This window comes from Misgurnus anguillicaudatus, chromosome 19 (genome assembly GCF_027580225.2).
Source record: "Misgurnus anguillicaudatus chromosome 19, ASM2758022v2, whole genome shotgun sequence".
Lineage (NCBI taxonomy): Eukaryota > Metazoa > Chordata > Actinopteri > Cypriniformes > Cobitidae > Misgurnus > Misgurnus anguillicaudatus.
The window spans coordinates 9,365,618-9,383,636 of NC_073355.2; the positions used below are offsets into that span (position 1 = coordinate 9,365,618).

The window sequence follows — 18,019 nt, forward strand, 5'->3', positions numbered from 1 at the left end:
CAAGTATACATGCACATTAAAAACATTTATTCATTTTAATTCCTTGCATTTAATTTCAATTTACATTTTTGTAATGTACAAATCAAACAAAAAATTTTACATTTTAGAAAAAATTTAATTACAAATATGAACATCTGCATCAGTGACGTTTATCCTTTTTCCTTATGTCACGTAGGGATGGGCGATAATTTGCATGTGATTGTCACGCCCATTTCGTCAGTAAAGTCGGTTCCATGATTAATAGTACATCGCCATTACCTGCTCTTAGATGGAGCAGCATTTACTACACAAAGCCGTAGTTCACTGACAATCAACGTAGTTTACTGCTAATCACGGAACCGGCTTTACTGACAAGATATGCATGATATCGCTTGCAAATTATCGCCCATCCCTAATCTCACGTGGCATGACGGGCCAAATTAAAGGTGATTGCGGGCCAACTGGTCTAGCCCATAGTTGGTTAAATTGAGACGCAGCCTTAGACAGTAAATGTGACCCGTGCTGTCTAAATGAATCAGAGTTTTTAATAAAAATAAGTACATTTAGCAATCCCAATACTCGTTGAATAGTCGTTGAACATTTAAAATTATCTTTTTTGTACGATTTCTAAGATTTCTAAATGCTAAACTAATACACAAAGGGTGGTTGTCTATCCACTTGAGCATCTGAGATTTTGGTTTCGGTTTTAAAAACATTCAGGAATTAGAAAATAAACTTTTGACTTTGTGTGTGACCAGTTTTACCGGAGAATTTAAGCTATGGATCCGGTAATAAAATCTTGGACTTTTCTCAAAATTAACTTTGCTGACTCTGTCAACTTCATACAGGTGTAGCTCTGTCATGTTTTGTCAAATTCCAACAAATCAGGCATTGTTTTAAAGTCAATGTCAAAATATAAATAACTAATTTTTGAAAATTCTGACTCAGTTTGCCAAGACGGGCACAAATTACGCAGAAACAAACAGAAATGGAAAAAGAAAAGGGTCTTATGAAAGGAAAATTCATATACAAAACAATGGCTGATGGTTTTGTCGAAAATGTAAACTGGCGGGTGTAAGTTAAATGCTCTGTGCAAAGAAAGAGAAGTAATGGTAACCTGTGGTTTTTCTCATGCGTTTAATAGACAAACAAGTTCTTTAAAAAACATCCCTACTATCTTTGGTCCCGTACACACTGCATATTAATTGGGTTGTCACTTCACCTTTTAATGCTTAATCCTGTTCTGTACACACACAGTTCAGTCATTTATGGGACTGACAACCACATTCTACAGCCGAATTAAATCCCGCAAAAGGCAGGTAGTGACAACTGCATTTACAGAAACTCTGCATAGTGTGTACATAACCGAACTAAATAACTAATTAATGAACTGTTTAAACGTGCATCATGGACATGACCGGTCTCTCTTCTGAAAAAATTAATTTCTAGAAAGGGAAAAAGTCTTGGTGCAGAAAATAACAGAGGCATGACCATTTGCTGACTAGTGTTGCCAGATCTTGTGCTAAAAAACAGCGAACAAGAAAAATCCAATAATAAATCAAAATAAATCCAAATGCTTTACCTAAAAGATAAATGTCTGAAATGTATTCATACTACACCCCAACTATAATATAACATTTCGTTTCATTGGTCGATAATAGGTACTTAATCCAATTCAGTACGTGAATGAGAGCGTAAATGAATTTTTCTACCTCAGGTTATATTGGCGTGGTGAACAGGAGTCAGAAGGATATAGATGGCAGGAAAGATATTCGTGCTGCACTGGCAGCAGAGAGGAAGTTTTTCCTGTCACATCCCAGTTACAGACACATGGCTGAAAGAATGGGAACACCGCACCTTCAAAAGACCCTCAACCAGGTAAGACTGGAAAGCAGAAAAGTCTGCCTATTCCACCTGGGCTTACCGATGTGTAGATGTAAAAGCCATACAGGAGTAACAAACTTTGTTAGCACCTAAATCTATGAATAGATTTGGCAACGCAGTTAACATTCCCTGAGAGATGAAGGGCACACATATCAACTTTTTATGCGTTTATGTTAATGAAGCTGAACATCAATGAAAAATAAGGTTTGTTTGTCAAACACAGCCCTCATTCTCATTTTTTATTTTTATTGATTTTGCACTCAAATGTTGTGTTTGCAGAATTGGAATGCCTGTTATTCCGAACTTCCCATCTTCCTTTCCTTATTTCGTTATGCTTTTAGCCATCAACATGATAAGATATGTTCATGTAAAGTGCATCAACAGCTTCTTTTATTTTCAGCAATTGACCAACCACATAAGGGACACGTTGCCCGGCTTACGTAGTAAACTCCAGTCCCAGCTGCTCTCTCTGGAGAAGGAGGTTGAAGAGTATAAAAACTTCCGCCCGGATGACCCGACGCGAAAGACCAAAGCTTTGCTACAGTAAGCGTATACTCATAAAATCCTGGCCGTAAACTAAGAGGCAGATGTTTGTAATGTTGTGTGTTGTATTCAGGATGGTCCAGCAGTTTGGAGTGGACTTTGAGAAATGCATCGAGGGGTCCGGAGACCAAGTGGACACGGCGGAGCTCTCCGGAGGTGCTAGGATCAACCGAATTTTCCATGAGCGTTTCCCCTTTGAGTTGGTCAAGGTAGATGGCGGGTTTTTGTATCTGATAAGCTGTTATAGAGCTTGCAAAATATGTCTTTGATCTCAAGATAACAAGTTGCAACGTGTACCAGCCATTCTTACAAATTCTTTGTTTCTTACAGATTGTGTTTGATGAGAAGGAGCTACGGCGAGAAATCAGTCACGCCATTAAGAACGTCCATGGTGTCAGGCAAGTGGTGTCTCATTGACAACAAGCACTGGTTCGGGAGCAAGCCACGGCACTTCTTACATCCTCTGTTGACTTACTTATCCCTCACTTTCTCACTCCAGTCAAACGTTATCTTTCTCACTCATGTTATGGCGCGGCTGTGCTCTCACAACACAATATTGTTTACCTGACATGTTTCTTCTTGTCATCCGTCGGGCTGTAGCAGCCCGCATATACTACAGAAATGGGGTAATATCATCGGTCAACTATGTAAGATACACTAAGGCCATGTTTACACCTGGTGTTAAGATGTGTTTTGGTCGATCAGATTTCAAGTTGAAGCTAAATACAGGTGTAAGCAGGGTGTGTAATGTTTTGAGCTCATCGCTTTCGATCACATTTAGGTAGTCGAAAACGCATTTGACTGGATTGCTTTTGTGGTTAGATGTTATCGGATAGCAGCGAAAGACCAACTGTTCTTTACCTATTGATCTAAGGCAGCGGTCTGCAACCTTTTTGTGAGCAGGGACACCACAATGGATAAAACAATAATTTATTGATATTGTCTACTCAAAACGTTTTGGTTTTACTTAATTTTTATAATATTTATTTTATTTTACTTGTTGATATGTTTTATCATTGTTTAAAATGTTAACATACATAAAAGCCAAGCAAATATAAAAATATATAATAAATAAATATCAAAATTTAGGCTATTAATAGAATGTTGTTTGGCAGGCACCTCACAGACTCGATGCAATTTTATAATAAAAATATCCACATTTCAAACTTAATAAACTGTAATTACTAGATTCTGGTAACGGCATCATCTTGGACTCAGGCAAGAGTTTTAGCATAGTTAGCATTGGTTGCCCTGGGTACCTTGTGCAGGTGTGACTCTCATGAATCAAGTGAGTCCAATTGGGCAGCGTTACCTGAAGCTAATTATTATAGTTTATTAATTGTAAAAAAAATATAGATATTTTTCTTACAATACTGCATCGATTACTTGCAAAAGACCTTTATTAACCCCTTAGAGGCTTCAAAGTGTATTATAAGCTTGGAAAAGCAAGGAAATGTACTAAAATAACTCCAAATGTGCTCATCTAAAAGTTGATGGAAAACCTTTTTTATATTCTGTTTAGGGATGCATAATGATTAATCGCAATTAATCTATAGCAGAATAAAAGTTTTTGTTTACATCATATATATGTGTGTGTGAACTGTGTATAATAACTTTGTATAGATAGATGCACACACACACTTGCATGCATGTATATATTTAAGAAATGTTTACATGGGTATATACATTTGTATATTTATTTATAATTTATATTATTCTATATATATATAATTTTTTTTCTTAAAATTATACATGCATGTGTGCATATTTATATATACATTATTACACTGCAAAAAATTACTTTCTTACTTAGAATATTTTTGTCTTGTTTTCAGTAAAAATATAAATATAGATTCTTGAATTGGGATGTATTTTCTTGATGAGCAGAGTGACCTAGGAAAATAAGTAAAAAATATAGGGGTGGTTTCACGGACAGGGATTAGCTTAAGACAGGACTAGGCCTTAGTTTAATTAGAAAATATAACTATTTTTATTAAACATGCCTTAATAAACAAACTTACTTCTGTGCATTTTGAAGCAAAACAAAGGGCACTGATGTATTTTAGATATGTCAGTGCAAGTTGTTTTCAGTTTGGACAGCTCTTACATTTATTTTAGTCTTGGACTGGTCTAATCCCTGTTCGGGAAACGGCCCCATAAACTTTAATTAAATTGGTGCTTGGGATTGGCAAGGGGTCTGCTTATGGAGTAAGAAAAAAATTCTTGAAATAAGTTTATTTTTTTCATAAATACTTAATTCATGAAAAATTTTCTTGTTCCATTGGGAGATTGTTTTGCTTGTTTTAAGCACAAATTCGCTTAAATGTTTTTTGTCTGAAAACTACATTTGTTTTCCTAGGTCATTTTGCTCAAGAAAATACATCTTAATTTAAAATGTTTTGGATATTTTTACTGAAAAGAAGACAAAAATACTAAGAAAGTAATTTTTTGCAGTATACACAGTTCACACACACGTATATGATGCAAACAAAAACTCTTATTTTGCTACACTGCAAAAAAATTTGTTTCAAGAAAAAATGTTCTTAGTATTTTTGTCTTGTTTTCAGTAAAAAATGTCTGAGAATTCTTAAGGTAAGATGCTTTTTCTTGATAAGCAAAACGACCCAAGAAAATAAGTCTAGTTTTTAGACCAAAAAGATTTATTTTAGGTGATTTTGTGCATAAAACAAGCAAACAAAATCTGCCAATGGGGTAAGCAAAATTTTTTTGAATTTTTCTTGAACTTATTGTTTAGGAAAAATGTTCAAGATTTTTTGCTTACCCCATTGGCAGAGTTTTTTTGCTTGTTTTATGCATAAATCACTTAAATTTGACATTTTTCGTTTAAAAACTAGACTTATTTCCTTGGGTCGTTTTGCTCATCAAGAAAAAGCATTTTAATTCAAGAACTTTTGGATATTTTACTGAAAACAAGACAAAAATACTAAGAATTCTTTTCTTGAAAATCATTTTTTGCAGTATAAATGTTGGTTGGCATGGGCATGTGCATTGACTCTCATTAACCAAATGAGTCCAAGTTGGCAGCATAACCAGAAGCTAGTTATTATAGTTTATATGTTATTCTTACAATACTGCATCGATTACCTGCAAAAGACCTTTATTAACCCTTTGGAGCCGTGTGGTGAAGGATGGATGCGCCTTTTTTGGGCTTCAAAGTCTGTTGTTGTTCCCTGACCCGTTCTCTCCCATTATAAGCTTGGAAAAGCAAGGGAATTTACTAAAATAGCTCCAAATGTGTTAGTCTGAAAGATGATAGACATGTGTATCTCAGATAAAATGCTTGAGGGTGAGTAAATCATGTGGTAATTTTGATATTTGGCTGGCGTATCGCTTTAATTTAAACTGTGTCTAAATGCAAGAGTAGTCAAGCTTGACGTGACAGTCAGAAATGTACTTCCCCTGTGAGATCATTTTCAGGAACATGTTTACTTTTATGAGATTAATTTCGGAATAGAAACACCTAGCTGCAATGTATATCAACGCATAGCACACAGTATTTGCAGCATAAAAGTAAATATTGTGTGGTGAGGGCACAGCCTAATGTCTGGTGTCTCTGAATTGTTTAAAAGTTTTTTCCTACAGTACAACTGAAACACTGTCTCTCTATTTTATTCACTTACTGTCTTTTATTGTTTGTTTTTAGTGCATTCAAACTAAACCTGTGTCTTTTTCTGCCTCTTTCCTCCGAAGTCACCCACGCTTCCTTTACTTTTAGTAGCCTATTTCTCCTCACTTGGTTTCACTTCCAGTATTTTTTCATGACGCCATTGTCACAAATGTTTGTCTTTTTGAATTTTTTTCCTCCTCTCTTTTATGTCTGTCTCTCGTCTCCGTCTTCTCACGTCTTGCTGTCTGTGTCCCTGTGCGTTCTCAGAACTGGCCTGTTCACACCAGATCTGGCGTTTGAAGCCATCGTGAAAAAGCAGATCATTAAGCTGAAAGAGCCCTGTCTGAAATGTATCGATCTGGTCATTCAGGAGCTCATCAACACGTTCAGGCAGTGCACCAGCAAGGTACTGCAGTACCCCAGCCTGGCCACAGGGGGGCTTCCGGCGAGGGGGTCACACAGCACCCGAGACAAACCAAGTGTGCTTTTGGTGAAAAGCACAGAGAGGGAGATTTAGAAGTCGAGCAGTTGGTGCGTGTTTGCGGGTTCGTGTGACCCCCTCGGACCTCCGGCCGCCCCGTCCGCAGGCTCTGCTGTCGTGTGTTGGGGTGTTGTGAAGGTCTTGTGAAGTGAAGATGAGCGGAGAGATACTACCTCTGGTCATCGGTCGTCTAAAAGGGATAAGCCGCAGGTCCCAACTGTGAATGGACCAGATCAAATGTATTGGGGATTGGTTTACACCAAGTCGAAATTTAAGATTGCAACTTTTTATTTTTGCCATGTTGTCTTTTAATAGACTCGATAATTTTTAAAAATGTGTAATATTTCATACCTGCGTCTGTCCCTTTTGGACCTCATGTTGTATCTGTTCATAGATAAGCAATGAATAATCCACTAAACTGTCTCTCTCTCTCCCTTGTTCCTTGCTCTGTCTACTTTCTCTTTTTCTGTCCTCTTTTAACCCAATCAAACACACCCCCAAAAATTTTGCCGCCCACTCAGAACGGGGTTGTTCACCCCTGACCTTGCTTTTGAGACGATAGTGAAAAAACAGATTCGCAATCTGAAAGAGCCCAGCCTGAAATGTGTGGACCTGGTGTTGACCGAACTCACCACCCTCGTCCGGAAAAGTGCCAGCAAGGTAACCAGTCGCGAGGAAGTGGAAAATATAGCGTAACTCCTCCCTGTTCAACATTCCTCGCCCAATCAGCTTTCCATCTGTATGAAATCAACCACACCCCTTCTGCCACGCCCATCTGGTGTATTTGAAATGTATTCATGTTACTGCCATTGGTGTACTCGTCGCCTTACATTTTCATAGCCTCTGTGAATCCAACAAATGACACGCATTTGCTTGGAAAACTGTGGAGTTTCCTAGTTGAATCCGCTTGCAGCTTTCCAGGTCTAGGATTTCCTAACCACCCTCACATTCTCAGACTCTTTGTTGCTTTAGTAGAGCATCAGTTAGCCAGGACAAACCTATCAGCCCAACATAAAAGGCTGCTGCTGTTGCCATAGCAACAAAGATTTGTTCACTTGCCATCTTGTGGTTGTAAGAGGAACTGCCTGACTAAATTCCCAATGTCACTTTTTCTTTCCATCTTTTTTCAATTCTTTGCTTTACTTGAATCATTTCACTGCATCACTTCCAGCCCACGAATGGTTGTTTTTTAAATTGAACCTCAGATTTCTAAAGGTATACATTTATCTGTTTGGCAGGCAAATGTATGCAAAGCATTGCATTCAGGGCATATTTTTAATCTTTGTATATGTGTTCCTGGGAATCAAACCCATTGTTTTTGTGCTGCTAACACAATGCTACAGGAAACTGTGTATGATTCTTTAAACTTTATTGATTGATTGATTTGATATCCATTCCTGGCTGGAAGTTATTGCACTGTTTCCTGTACAACTTTCTGAAATGGCTGATTGTGCATGTGTGTGTGTTTGTCCAAACTCTGATTTTTCTTGCACTGCAAAAAATGACTTTCTTACTTAGTATATTTGTCTTGTTTTCGGTACAAATATCAAATATCAATATTTTTCTTACCCCATTGGCAGATTTTTTTGCTTTGTTTTAAGCACAAAATCACTTAAATGTTATGTTTTTTCTAAAAACTCGACTATTTTAAGATACAATTCAAGCGAATAAAAAAATTTTAAGTGAAAAAATCTGCCAATGGGGTAAGCAAATTTTTCTTACATTTTTCTTGAATTAAGTGTTTAAGAAAAAAGTTCAAGATTTTTTTTCTTACCCCATTGGCAGATTTTATTGCTCGTTTTAAGCACAAATTCACTTAAATGTTATGCTTTTTTGTCTAAAAACTCGACTATTTTAAGATATACAATTTAAGTGAATTAAAAAGTGAAAAAATCTGCCAATGGTTAAATTAAGTGTTTAAAAAAAAGTTAAATATGTTTTTTCTAACCCCATTGGCAGATTTTTTTGTGTGTTTTAAGCACACATTCACTTAAATGTTATGTTTTTTTTTGTCTAAAAACTAGACTATTTTAAGATATACAAGTTAATTGAATAAAAAAATTGAGGGAAAAATCTGCCAATGGTGTAAGCAATTTTTTTTCTTAACCCATTGTCAGATTTTTTTTTGCTTGTTTAATGTTGTTGTTTTTTGTCTAAAAACTAGACTATTTTCTTAGAGCCTTTTTACACCTGGTCTCTTCATGCGTTTTTGCTGATCAGATAGCTATCCGATTGTAAAAAGATCAAGTGTAATTGCGTCACCAAATAGTTAGCTGGCAAAGAGGCAAACAAACAAATGGCGCGGTCCATTGCATGGTACTCTACGGTTTGGTCTGGTTTGGGTCGGGTCAGCTTACTTTTGGGAGCTTTTTCATTAGGTGTAGTACGTGGTACCCGATACTTTTTTCGTACCACCTCAGTTGGGGTTCCAAGTGACCCGAGCTGATACCAAACGTGACGCGAAAACACTGTAGATCACTGATTGGTCTGAGAGAATCGTCACTACGCGTCATCGCTATAATCTAGATTAGCTTTACCTATAGTGCTAGCTTGCGCTGTCTCAAGCAAACATGTTGTCATCTGTGCTCTGCCATAAGTTCCCAAACTCCATTTTAGCAATGAAAAACATCCACAGGTTGAGAATCAGGGTCACCATAACGATTTTTTTCAGACTTGCAGTTTGTGGCGGCACATTTGCGACGAGCACGTCAGCATTATATATGCTTAAATGCAACTTCAATGAGGCTCAGCGGAGCGCCGTCGACTGACGCCACGGGTCGGGTATTTGAACAGAAACTGTCATGTGAGACATAGGTAGTGATAAACACGATGTGCAAACATCTATTTGCAGTGGCCAATTTTAATTTTGTGGCAGACTGATAAATAAATGTATTGGAATATACAACAACGCTCTCACTTGTATGATGTCACAGCAGTATGAATGCAGCGCAAATATAACGACACGCCTATAATCCCTCCCACAACGAAGTGATACCAAACTCGATGGAAAAGCTAACCACGCCAAAGTGTGGTGAGCTGACCCGACCCGAACTAAACTGTGGGGTACTATGCAATGGAAAAGCGCCAATAGATGACATGCTTTATGGAGCGTCAAAAGTGGGTAAAAATTTTCTAGAAGCAATAAAAGAGTTCAATGACAAACTCGATTATATTAAACAAAGAAATACAAATTTGAAAGAGCGTTTCGTGAAGCGCTTATCCCCCATCATGGACCTGTAAATCATTGCGCCGTCTCAATCTCCTGCTGCTCTTTACTGCTCGCGTATCCCCTGCCCAAAATACAGTAAGTTGCATATGATAAGCGTCGTCTTAAGTTGTATTTTTTTAAGGTGGAGTAATGAATAGTGTATTTGAATTTAGCGCAGGAGTAGAAGATCAGATTGAAATCCATTTTGCCAAGACGCATTTATGTGGCCGAATGTACACTTTTAACAAATCAAATAGTTATAGAAAGACCCTCAGGTAATTTTGTTCATCATGAAAATGCATGTTAATTTAAATATTTTTTGGTGTTTGTGCTAAAAACAAGACAAGGATATTAAGTAAGAAGGTCATTTTTTGCAGTGTGTGCATGGAGGCTCTATGCTGTCATCTTACAGTACGATTGTTTGTGCGCGTGTGGCTGTGGTTTTCGTGTACATCCTTTGCTGCATCTATGTGGCGTTTTTTTCCACAGCTGAACTCGTACCCCAGACTGCGAGAGGAAACCGAGAGGATTGTCACTTCTCACGTCAGAGAAAGAGAAGGCAAGACCAAGGACCAGGTGCGATATATAAGAGAACTTCTGCTTGTAGCACTTTGTTTTTTGACTTGAATTTCCTAATTCAGTTTGATTGTTTTTTTTACCAGGTCCTTCTGCTGATCGACATTGAGCTGTCGTACATCAACACCAATCATGAGGACTTCATTGGATTCGCAAAGTATGTAAAACGCATCTAGCGCATCAGCACTTGTTGGTCCCTTTACCTCAAAGTTTGATACCACCTCCAAACTTTAATTAACCAGAAAGAGTGTCTAGCTTTCTAGGGAATGTTGCATCTTGCTATGCTTTTTAAATCATGAAAATCTGACTTTTAACATGTTTTAGTACCATAATTGGGTCCCCAGTGCTTCTATCAACCTAAAAAGGGGTTAAAGAACAACCCAGTAACAACCCATTCCCCTGTGATGTCATAAGGGGATCTTATTATAATAATACCACCACTTAATCTGCACTATCCAACCTCAGCACTGCCATTTAGTGCAGAGGGAAAGAGAAAATAATTGACAGCACAATTGATTTTCAATTTTATGACACCACTATTATGGCAATCAGTGTTTGCATTTAATTAGCTCATTTGCATTTAATTAGCTCATTTGCATTTAAGAGGTCACACCCAAAAACGCCACATTTTTGCTCACACCTACAAAGTGGCAATTTTAACATAAATGTGTTTCTAAAATAAATGATCTATATGATATTTTGAGCTAAAACTTTACATTAGTGCTGGGCGATAATTCGATAACGATAATTTTACCGATATAAATTTTGCCGATAAAGCGATAACGGCAGTTCGATGAGTGATCGATAATGTTTACGCACTGTGCATAATGTTGCGCAAGCACTTCCGGATGCGGCACGCGCTCTTGGTTTACAATCACAGTGTCAGTTGGACTTGAAGGAGTGGAGTAAGATAAGGCAAGTTATTCATTTATAAGTAGAGCCCTATGATTTTCGCAATGTGGATAACGCGGACGGAATCACGGAATCCAAATGTGCAGAAACATTTTCCTTTTGTGTAATGTTGGACACGCAAACAAGGTTCGTCAAAGCCCGGAACACAGCAGACAAAATAGGTACTTTCTTCCAGCGTCTGCCCTGCGTGCGAACACGTCTTAAATCTTAAAAAAGTCTTATAAAAATGTCCCCTTTAAACGTTTCCATTTGTCACAATTTAGTTAGCCCATCTGAATCATGTCTGCCGAAGACACAGAAAAAGTGTATATTTAAAGGGTTTTTTACCATGGGGATGTTAAACGCTTCATCTGATTGGTTGAAAACAGTAGTTTCACGTCTTGACCGCATTACAGTTCCATATACGCCAAAATTTGTCTAAAATAACAGATTTATTTAATTAAAAAAATAAAGCATAAATATATGTGTGGTAAATAAACACTGATTGCCTGATTGTTCAATTTGTTCTTTGCTTAATTTCTGATAATATAAAACTAAAGCAAATATATACATAAATACCTAATAAAAAAAAAATATATATATATATATATATATATATATATATATATATATATATATATATATATATATATATATAAAAATTGATAGGCCAACTTGCTCACATTGTTCTCATTACTGCTCTTCAAACACAAGACACCCTCTTTCTTTTGCTCTCTCTCTTTCTTTGTAAAACAACGTTTGAAGTTAGCAACAAAGGCTTTAGATGAGATGCGCAATACGTTTCGTCTCCTTTCTGCATATAACCACCTCAGGTGTGCATTATTTTTGAATAATTCAACGTCCTGTTATTATCCTTATTCTTTATATATGCTTTATATATTATATTTTCATTCCTTATTCTTTATATATACCTATATTTATGTTACTAAAATTGATGTCGTGTGTTGCTCCCCTTAACATCCAAATTGTAGATGTTAAATATTAGCATGTTAAAGCTGCCGTACAATGTAAACGTGTATTTACCTTGGCATAGATGAATAATAAGAGTTTTGTATATGGTAATGGCATATCGTGAGCCTCAAACGGGATTGTTTCCCCTTTCTTATGTAAACCTCATGCATGCAAAAGACCGCTGGAAAACAGAACAATCTCAACATAACACCGACTGTGACGTTACAGTCGTGATGTACGCCCCAACATTAAATTACAGATTAAATTAATTTAGTTGTGACTGCTGAGTTAGCGCTATATGCTAGTTAATGCTATATGCTAACGTTTAGGCTGCAGTTCTACTAATGACGTTACAGTTAAGGCCAATTTATACTTTTGCGTTAGGTGCGCGTTATGTACGCCGTTACATACGCATAGACGCGAACCCTGTCGCCGTAGCCTTCGCAGTACCTGACGTGCACCTCCTCAAAAATGTAACTACACGTCGAAACGACGCGGACCGCAAGATCTGTGATTGGTCGGCGTGAATGCATTGTGTTTCCTCCTACGCATTTCGGCGGATAACTGCAGAGCAACACAAACGCAGAAGTATAAATGCTCATGACGGCGTTGCCTACGTGCGTAGCGTCTGGCGTACCCTACGGCGTAACCCCGACGCAAAAGTATAAATTGGCTTTTACGTTTTGCAGGTCCATGCTGAAAAAACACAGTCTCAAACATATAAGGTCTGTTTGCACACACACAGAGCTACTGAAGTGAGCAGCTCTAAGAAACAGCCAATCAGAGCAGGGCTCATCATTATTATTAATGACCCTTTCAAATAAGGGAACAAATCCTAGGGTTGGAAATGGACATGTAAAACTGTCTCTGGATCATTCTTGCACTTAATAAAGCCACCGACCTGTGCCATCCAATCTTGGATAACTGTGTTCCCTAGAAACTGTAATGCATGTGTGCAATGGACCATGATGGTCTGTTTCAAAGCAATTGCATTATGGGTAAAGCAGTAGACATAACTAAGTGCATGTCTTTTGACTCGGATGGCTAGTGTACAAATGAAGACTGATAGCATGTGCGGTGTCTGCACGCATGTTCTTTAAAGGAAAAGTTGGTTCTCCAAATATGAAAATCCTTTACCCTCATGCCATCCCAGATGTAAAGGACTTCCTTGCTTTAGTTAAACAAATAATTTTATAGTAAAGTCACAATGAAACGGAAGTAGCGATTGTCTTAATTACCTCGTCGTGACGTATATGCGCGTGAAACGCCTTCTGAAATGAAATACATCTGTGATGGCATGGAGGGTGACGTTTCATATTTTGGTTAAACTGTTCCTTTAACATATAGTTGTCTGGAGTTACCGCATACATAATCAGGCCTGTCTGACCCCTTGCGCATGCTGTGCGTGATTCTGCAAGTTGTTAGGGAACCTCTGTTAATCGTTCTCGTGCCGTCACTTTCAGTCTTGACTTCAGACGGATGGATGACGGTACCCTACCGGGGTACGGCAACAACAGTGCGCTAGCGCTTCCCTCAACCAACCACCCACCCACATTCAGATAGATGTTAATTAGACCTTCTTTTCTTCCTCCCTCCTTTCTTTAATTTTTCAAAGGCATTATTGCTCCCATCCAGAGCGTCAAGGGGGTTTAAACAGTCATAGCTGCACTGTCGTGCTATCTCACAATACAAACTGCATCATGCAATCAATGTCTAATCAATGTTTGTCTGTATTTGTTCCCCCTCCTGCAGTGCCCAGCAAAGGAACGTTGTCAACAAGAAAAGGCCTATTCCCAACCAGGTACCACTTTCTCAGCTTTCTACACCTCACTGATATCCCTATTTCTGTCCCCAAATCCCACAATCTCACTATCACTATTCACCCTAAACATAAAGGGCATAACTTTTAATGCCACATATTTCTCTTCACTCCCTCTGATTGAAATCTAATCAGTTTATTTTCCCACGGTCTCTTTCACTTGTTCATTTGTTGAAACACATTTACAACATGTCCTAACCAGGAATGAGTTAATAAACTAGCAGGCAATAAAACCAGTGCAGTCCGTATAACATTTTCATTTACATTTATGCATTTGGCAAATGCTTTAATCCAAAGCGACTTAAAGTGCGGTACAAGGTATACTGTACATTTTTAACCCCGGTGTGTTTCCTGGGTTTGAACCCATAACCTTTTGCGCTGCTAACACAATGATCTACAACTGATCTGCACAGGATATACAGATATAATATGTTTCTGATGTAACCGCGACATGCATGAAGTAATTTTATTGGATATCTTTCTACAGCTTTCTTCCTGGTAGTCATGTTCGGTATAATCTCCAATATATAATCTTTAATCTCTGCTACATTCTCTTGGCAATCTGTAATTATTATACAAGATGGCTCATTTGTATGAATTGGTACAATCTCATTTGTACGTTTAAAGGGCCGTTTACACTTAAATGATAATGGTATCGTTAACTATAATGATAGCTATATTAGCGTCCACACCACCAAACAATAATGTTAAAGAAACACCAAAGAGTTTTTTTACCTTTAAAATAACGTTTCCAAAAAAGTTTCAGTCATTCATCCACTCGAAACAGGGTAAACGGCACTTTCACATTCGCTTTGCAGCCCTCTATCGGCCAAAACCGCACTAAAGAAATTTCCAACCGTCGGGTCGCGGTCCTGTAGTTCGAGTGAAAACTACAAAAACTTGCTTTACGGCAGACCTACAATCCAATCAGAGCTAGCTTTGCCGCAGTAGGCTAAATTATTTACGACAATTGGTAATGGACAATTCCACTTCCAACCAGTAGGGGGAGCAAAGAGCAAAAACTCTTTAGTGTTGCTTTAACTTTGTTAATTCGCTTACATTAAATTAAACCTTTAATGGCATTAAGTAATTTTCTTTAATAAAATATGCTGTCTTTGCATTTAGCGTATCTCTAAACAGTGAATCTAGTTTTTGTAATCTATCATCTTATCTACTGGCATAGTCTGTTGCGTTACGTTCTGTTGCGTTACGTTCTGTTGCGTTACGTTCTGTTGCGTTACGTTCTGTTGCGTTACGTTCTGTTGCGTTACGTTCTGTTGCGTTACGTTCTGTTGCGTTACGTTCTGTTGCGTTACGTTCTGTTGCGTTACGTTCTGTTGCGTTACGTTCTGTTGCGTTGCATTGCATTACGTTATGTTTCATTGCATTATGTTTCGATGCGCTACGTTTCATTCCGTTGCATTATGTTGTGTTACATTCTGTTGCCTTCCATTGCATTACGTTGCGTTGCGCTGCGCTTCGTTGCATTGCGCTTCGTTGCGTTGCGCTTCGTTGCATTGCGCTTCGTTGCGTTGCGCTTCGTTGCGTTGCGCTTCGTTGCGTTGCGCTTCGTTGCGTTGCGCTTCGTTGCGTTGCGCTGCGTTTCGTTGCGCTGCGTTACACTCTGTTGCGTTACACTCTGTTGCGTTACGCTCTGTTGCCTTGGTTGCGTTGCGTTACGCTTCGTTGCATGACGTTACGCTTCGTTGCGTTGCGCTCCGTTGCGTTGCGCTCCGTTGCGTTGCGCTCCGTTGCGTTGCGCTCTGTTGCGTTGCGTTTCTTTGCGTTGCGTTATGTTTCGTTGCTTTGCGTTATGGACCTCAGCAAAGAGCTTCTTCATGGTGTCATATGCCATTTCAAATACTTGTGCAACTTTTTAATTCGAATAGATTTGATTGGCTGTCAATTGTTTATCGTTCATCAGATGGGGAAAATTTGTTCTGAAAGTGATTTCTGTGATATTGTTCCTTGTATGTTTATTGATATAGTTGAGGTGTAAACTCTGCTATTCTCTTTTCTCTTTAGTACGATTTTTAAAACTATAGTTTTCGTCCATAGTGTAAATGGCCCTGTATGATCTGCCCTTGCCCTACCGAATCATGGTTTATGGGTGGAGTTAGGGGTGGGGCTTTATGCTTGTTTTTAATTTAATAATCTTACGGATTTGTATGATCCACTTCATACAAATTCATACAAAATCACAAACTCATAAAATAGTTACGTTTCCCCCACGGGTTGGAAAATGGGCTGCTCCAGCGTTTTCTGGCTTGAATATTGTTGTGTTACTCCTGGTAAGGACATGGTTGTATGATTGTATAACTGTTTGTATGAACGATTGTTGAACAAAGCTCAAAAGATTGTCCATGTAACATGAGTATTTTTATAAGCACTCTGATTTGATTAAAAGTGGAAGTTTAGACAGGATTATTCCCTCTTTTGTCCTCCCCTGCATTTGAGAAACTGCTTTTACTAGACTCACACAGCATTACTGTCACAAGCATTACGCATGATTCCTCAACAACACAATGAATAATCAACGCATTTTTTGTCTTGCACTATTTTAACACACTTACTTTTTTAGTCTGTTTTTTTTTTGGAGTGTAATTCAGATGTGCATGGATCGAACTGTGACAATGACGCATCCTGCTAGATAATTCAGATTTTTGTGGTACACTCGGTTAATCTAATTGCATGTTGCTCTTTCTCCCCCTCTCTGTCTGTCATTGTCTCTCTATTTGTCTGCTCTCATCCTTGTCTTTTTCTCTCTTTTTTGATGACTCACTCCATCACATTCTTTGTTTCCTACTGGACTGTTTTCTTGCTTTGCTTGTTTCGTGTGTGTCCTTTTTCCCTAAACCCCACCCCCTTATCACTGCAGGGTGAAATACTGGTAAGTACTACGATCATACATGCCACGCCCAGTTAGAGGTCACCAGCGCTCATCCAGTCAGGAGAACTGAGGCCAGGACAGATCAACCAATCAGAGCTCGTGTTGAGCAGAGGGGGCGGGATGTTTGTTTGGTGGCACCCTGTTAAACTCCTCAGCGAGTGTTATAAAGCTGATTATTTCTTTTTTACTCTGCAGCTTTATGGCCTGAGAGAAGGTGAAGCTGAGAAGGTATAGTCCGGAGGAAAACTGAATAATAATAATAATAAGCTAGTTACGGTTACAAGTAATCGGTAACCGAACTCAAACCCACCATAAAATGTCCACTGTAATGAGTGGCATCACCTAACATTCGGTAATTCTCGTAATTCAGCGAACCTTACTAACAGTTTCTTTTAAGACAATTTCACAGTACATCCATTATGTGGTAATCAGATGCACTTTTGCATGAAGGTTACGTTTTGTATTGAGTATAAAAGTGTGTTTGCTTGTGAGAGAAGAGAAGGCCTTGGTTGTCCTATGGCTGGATGCGAGTTCTGGAGGCTCGGGCTGGGTGAGCAGAGTTTGCCTTGTGGAGAATCAGCCTCTGGGTTATCATGGGGGTGGGTGGGGCCAAGAAATCATCCAATTTAATCTAATATTAAATTATGTGTTTTTTTTCTTTATGTGGCGCACAATTTTTTTCTAAAAGAACCACCATACGGAAAAGGGTATGAAGCTGTCACTGGGGTGGTACCCTAAAGAGTGCATTTAAGTACCTCAAAGGTACATATCTGTATCTAGATCAGGGGTGGGCATTCCTGGTCCTGGGGGGCCGCTGTCCTGCAATGTTTAGCTCCAACCCTAATCAAACACACCTGAAAATCCCTATCAAAGGCTTCAGATTTGGAAATTACATTCAGGTGTGTGTGACTTTGCAGGACAGTGGCCCTCCAGGACCAGGAATGCCCGCCCCTGACCTAAATGGTACATAATAGGACCTTTTTAAAGGTACGGCCCCAGTGACAGCTTTTGTATCCTTTTCTCCCTACTGAGAAGACCAGCCTAAACTGGTTGGCTGGTTTTGGGTGGTCTGCCAGCCTGGTTCTAGTTTGCTAAGCAGGCTGGTTTTAGATGGGATTTGGACACTTTTTTTGACCCATCAGCCTAAA

General features: G+C 38.5%; 1 protein-coding gene across 8 annotated transcripts in view; it reads left to right on the top strand.

The window, feature by feature from the left end:
- Positions 1-18,019, top strand: part of dnm2a (dynamin 2a) — a 60,684-nt gene that overhangs the window by 18,118 nt on the left and 24,547 nt on the right. For 3 of the 8 annotated variants that reach the window (XM_073856903.1, XM_073856898.1, XM_073856900.1), the window contains exons 7-15: positions 1,697-1,857; positions 2,264-2,406; positions 2,480-2,615; positions 2,737-2,804; positions 6,302-6,440; positions 10,213-10,299; positions 10,386-10,456; positions 13,915-13,963; positions 17,067-17,099. In XM_073856903.1, coding sequence (XP_073713004.1) covers positions 1,697-1,857; positions 2,264-2,406; positions 2,480-2,615; positions 2,737-2,804; positions 6,302-6,440; positions 10,213-10,299; positions 10,386-10,456; positions 13,915-13,963; positions 17,067-17,099 — 887 coding nt within the window. Of the gene's footprint in view, positions 1-1,696; positions 1,858-2,263; positions 2,407-2,479; positions 2,616-2,736; positions 2,805-6,301; positions 6,441-7,036; positions 7,176-10,212; positions 10,300-10,385; positions 10,457-13,914; positions 13,964-16,859; positions 16,872-17,066; positions 17,100-18,019 lie in introns of all 8 variants that reach the window. The other 5 variants (XM_073856902.1, XM_073856904.1, XM_073856905.1 and 2 more) reach the window with 3 other exon arrangements.